This window comes from Cupressus sempervirens, chromosome 4 (genome assembly GCF_028749045.1).
Source record: "Cupressus sempervirens isolate cs-2001-9-10 chromosome 4, ASM2874904v1, whole genome shotgun sequence".
NCBI classification, from domain to species: domain Eukaryota; kingdom Viridiplantae; phylum Streptophyta; class Pinopsida; order Cupressales; family Cupressaceae; genus Cupressus; species Cupressus sempervirens.
The window spans coordinates 257,705,109-257,708,440 of NC_143121.1; the positions used below are offsets into that span (position 1 = coordinate 257,705,109).

The following is a 3,332-nucleotide window of genomic DNA, read 5'->3' on the forward strand; positions in this document are numbered from 1 at the left end:
CAGTCATTTCTCATACTACTCCGAGATCGAGCACAACATATATAAATTGAGCAGCCAGGAATCTCGCTTAAACTCGTACCTCATTATTCATAAATCAAAAAGTTCCCTACATGAGATGAGAACTCCCAACTCACACTGCATACATTTAGTAAACCATCAAAAAATGTTCTGGCTGTTACATCGGGAAAACGCCAGATCAACTACTCACAAAATTGAGTCTTTCAAGACCGGAACAACATTAATCACACTTGTAAAATTGAGTCTTTCAAGACCGGAACGCCATACTCAAGACCGTGAAAACCAGAAGACTCATTATATTTCTGATCAGAGCTCATTGAAATCTACCCTGACGACAGGAACGGCACGAAGTGGGTACACCATCTCGCATGACAGCTTGAGCACCTCGGACAAGTCCACGGGGTGCTGCTCGTGTTGAGCCCAGTGGAAATGGTGCAGCAGCTTGGCCACCCAGAGATGAACGGTGGAAAGACCCAGAGCCTTTCCAGGACACACCCGACGACCCGCCCCAAATGGTGCAAGCCTCAGATCGTTCCCCCTCACGTCCACATTCTCACCTCCCTCCGACTCCACAAACCTGTCCGGTCGAAACTTGTAGGGGGAATCCCAAATGAGCGGGTCATGTGTTATCGACCACATGTTCACCATGGCTGTGGTGCCTGCCGGCACGCAGAACTTACCATCAGCCAGATTAGTGTCACGAGTGGAGAGTCTGGCCCATGAAAGGAGTGGCCCGGGTGGGTGCATTCTCAGCGTCTCCTTCACCACCGCCTGCAGATATGGCAGTTTACATATGTCCGAGTCCCTCACGCTCCTGCTCTTTCCCACCACACGGTCGAGTTCCTCCTGGACCTTCCTCTGAGCTCCCAGGTTCAGTACCATCTCCGCCATTGTCCACTCTGTCAGCAGCGCCGTCGTGTCAGTGCCTCGAAATATCATCTCCTGCAACAACATGCAACAATGACAATACCAATCATCAAAGTCAATGCTGGGAAACAAGATTCAAGATGCAATCTTTTTTCTACGAGATGCGATCGAGTTTTAACATACCCAGAGAACAGAGATCATGTCTTCATCGTCCAACTTATCTTCTCCATTCAGAGACAGCAGAACATCTACAAAATCAGAGTCGGCGGTGTTGTGATCTTTATCTTTGACTCGGTGTTCATCGATGATGTTCTTCACGAAGCCTCTCACGCGGGGGACGAGGGTGGCGCAGCGGGAGTGGATGCGGAGGGGATCGAGAAATCTCAGCCATGGAAGATGGTCGGCCCAGTTGAAAGCCCCGAGAAGCTCGAATCCCTCCTCCACCATCTCTCTCAGATTCTTCACTTCCTCGCTCTCACCGCAGATATCGAACCTGCGCCCGAAAACGCTCCTCATGATGTTGTTCAGCGCCGCCGCTTGCAAATGGCGGCGCAGCCGCACAAGGCCGCCGGAAGCATACTCGTCGTGAATGTTGTTCAGCATGACGAGAGAATCGGCTTGGCGTCCGGGTTCGTGGGCAGCGATCCGGCGTGGAGCGAAGAGATGGGTCGCGGAAATACGGCGGAGCATTCTCCAGTATTCACCGTTTGGAGCAAAACCGATCGCTCGTCCAAACATGAGCTGCTGGGCGGACTGTTTGAGCGGGCGGTCCGAGAAACTGACAGAGCTGAGCAACTCTCGAGCCAGATTGGGATCAGATGTGATGACGGCAGGAGTGGAACCTAAGCTGAACGCCATCAGCTCTTTCGCACCATGAATACAAGCCAACTGAGCGAGCTTGCGATGGGCGAGGCCACGGCTCATATCGATAAGGCTTCCTATGATGGGGAATCCCCTAGGCCCAGGAATCGCGGCGCCGCCCTTCTTTCTGGAGGCCCATGCACATCCTCCTGGGCTCAACCATGCAACTACAACGGCGCAGGCAGCGACGAGCAAGATTGCGGCATAGAGCGGCCATGCAGAAAAGATCATCATGTCCACGCAGCCACGTCCATCCTTGGCCAATACAGGAATGGCGTAATAGAGCCACCACCCCACTCGTCCGCCATCAGAACTCTCCATTGCAAGAAGCAAAATGACAAGTGCAGAGAAGTAGACGTAATAGGACCTTGGAGAGTTGAAGGCGAACAGTAGATGTGGATGGAATTAAGGGTGAGAATGAAACCATTTTATAGAGCTTCCAACACGATGCCCGATGGACAAGGAGAGAGAAAAGTGGGACGCCCATTGCAGCGCTACCGTCCATTTTAACTTTTTGAATTTCCTCTTTTGGGAGCAGCAATAAACAGATCTCCAACACATGGGAATTAAGGCGGACCGCGGCCGTTTCCAATCCCTTTTGCCCAAAAACAGAAGATCGGATCTGCGGGGGAAAAAGGCAGGAAGGCAAATTTGTCATTTGGTTGACAGCCCAACATTGAGAGATTACTAGGTGAAAGAGCTCATCGAGAACTGTAATCGAATTTGCCTTTCCAATGGCGACCTTTCCAGAAGATTTTGCCCGCGCAACTTCGTCTCCTTCAAATTTTCGTTTTCAAATGATACACCGAGATTGATGACATTCTCTTTTCCAAAGATTTATGTTACCGTACAAAAGTATAGGGTTGATTGTAGCTTTTGGAGAGTAGGAAAACACCCCATTTAAAAAAAAATTACAGGTAACGACTCCATTGTTCTCGCCTCTTCGATGTGTGAAGGAAATACGGCCCAACATGAGTTCTTTCCGTTACCTCGCATATCTGGTGCTCCAAGTTCCCCAGCTTGGGAAACGATTGAAGTACCTTATAATTTCTTCCGTTGACTTGAATATCAACAACCACCAAAGGAGTTAAAAATAATTGATTTCGAAATCGAGTCCTTGAGCACACCTTGTTATAGTCAGATCCCTCTTAATTGAGGAAATAATCTTGTGATAAATTGATAAGAACAAGTAATAGAATTAATAAGTGTATTTAAATAATTAATTATAGAATATTAAGGTAATAAATGGTTGAGAATAAGATTTAACAAATTTCTTAGTAATAGATTAACTAAATGAAATTTACAAATTTACTATTGATTTTTGTTACCTAGGGTTTTTTAACTCTAAGTATTACCTCTTCCAAACATTTAAAAAAATTAAAATACTTTAAAGATTAAAATATTATAAATTATTTTGCATAATATTTAATTATTTATATAATTAAATATAATAAATCCAAAATAATTAACATGTATTTCCCTCATAATTAATTTTACCAAGAATTAATTATTAATGTGATCATGGAAATAAAATGGTAAGTGTGGGTTAGGGTAAATTGGAAAGCTCGAAATAATTAATTCTTTAA

General features: G+C 45.8%; 1 protein-coding gene across 1 annotated transcript; it reads right to left on the bottom strand.

The window, feature by feature from the left end:
* Window positions 1–324: 324 nt before the first annotated feature.
* LOC149560967 (cytochrome P450 78A4-like) lies at window positions 325–2,067 on the bottom strand. Its single transcript, XM_089823707.1, has 2 exons — window positions 1,069–2,067; window positions 325–960 (listed from the first exon to the last, which is right to left on the bottom strand). Exons 1-2 carry the CDS (start codon window positions 2,065–2,067, stop codon window positions 325–327), a joined length of 1,635 nt encoding a protein of 544 aa, XP_089679833.1.
* Window positions 2,068–3,332: the final 1,265 nt, after the last annotated feature.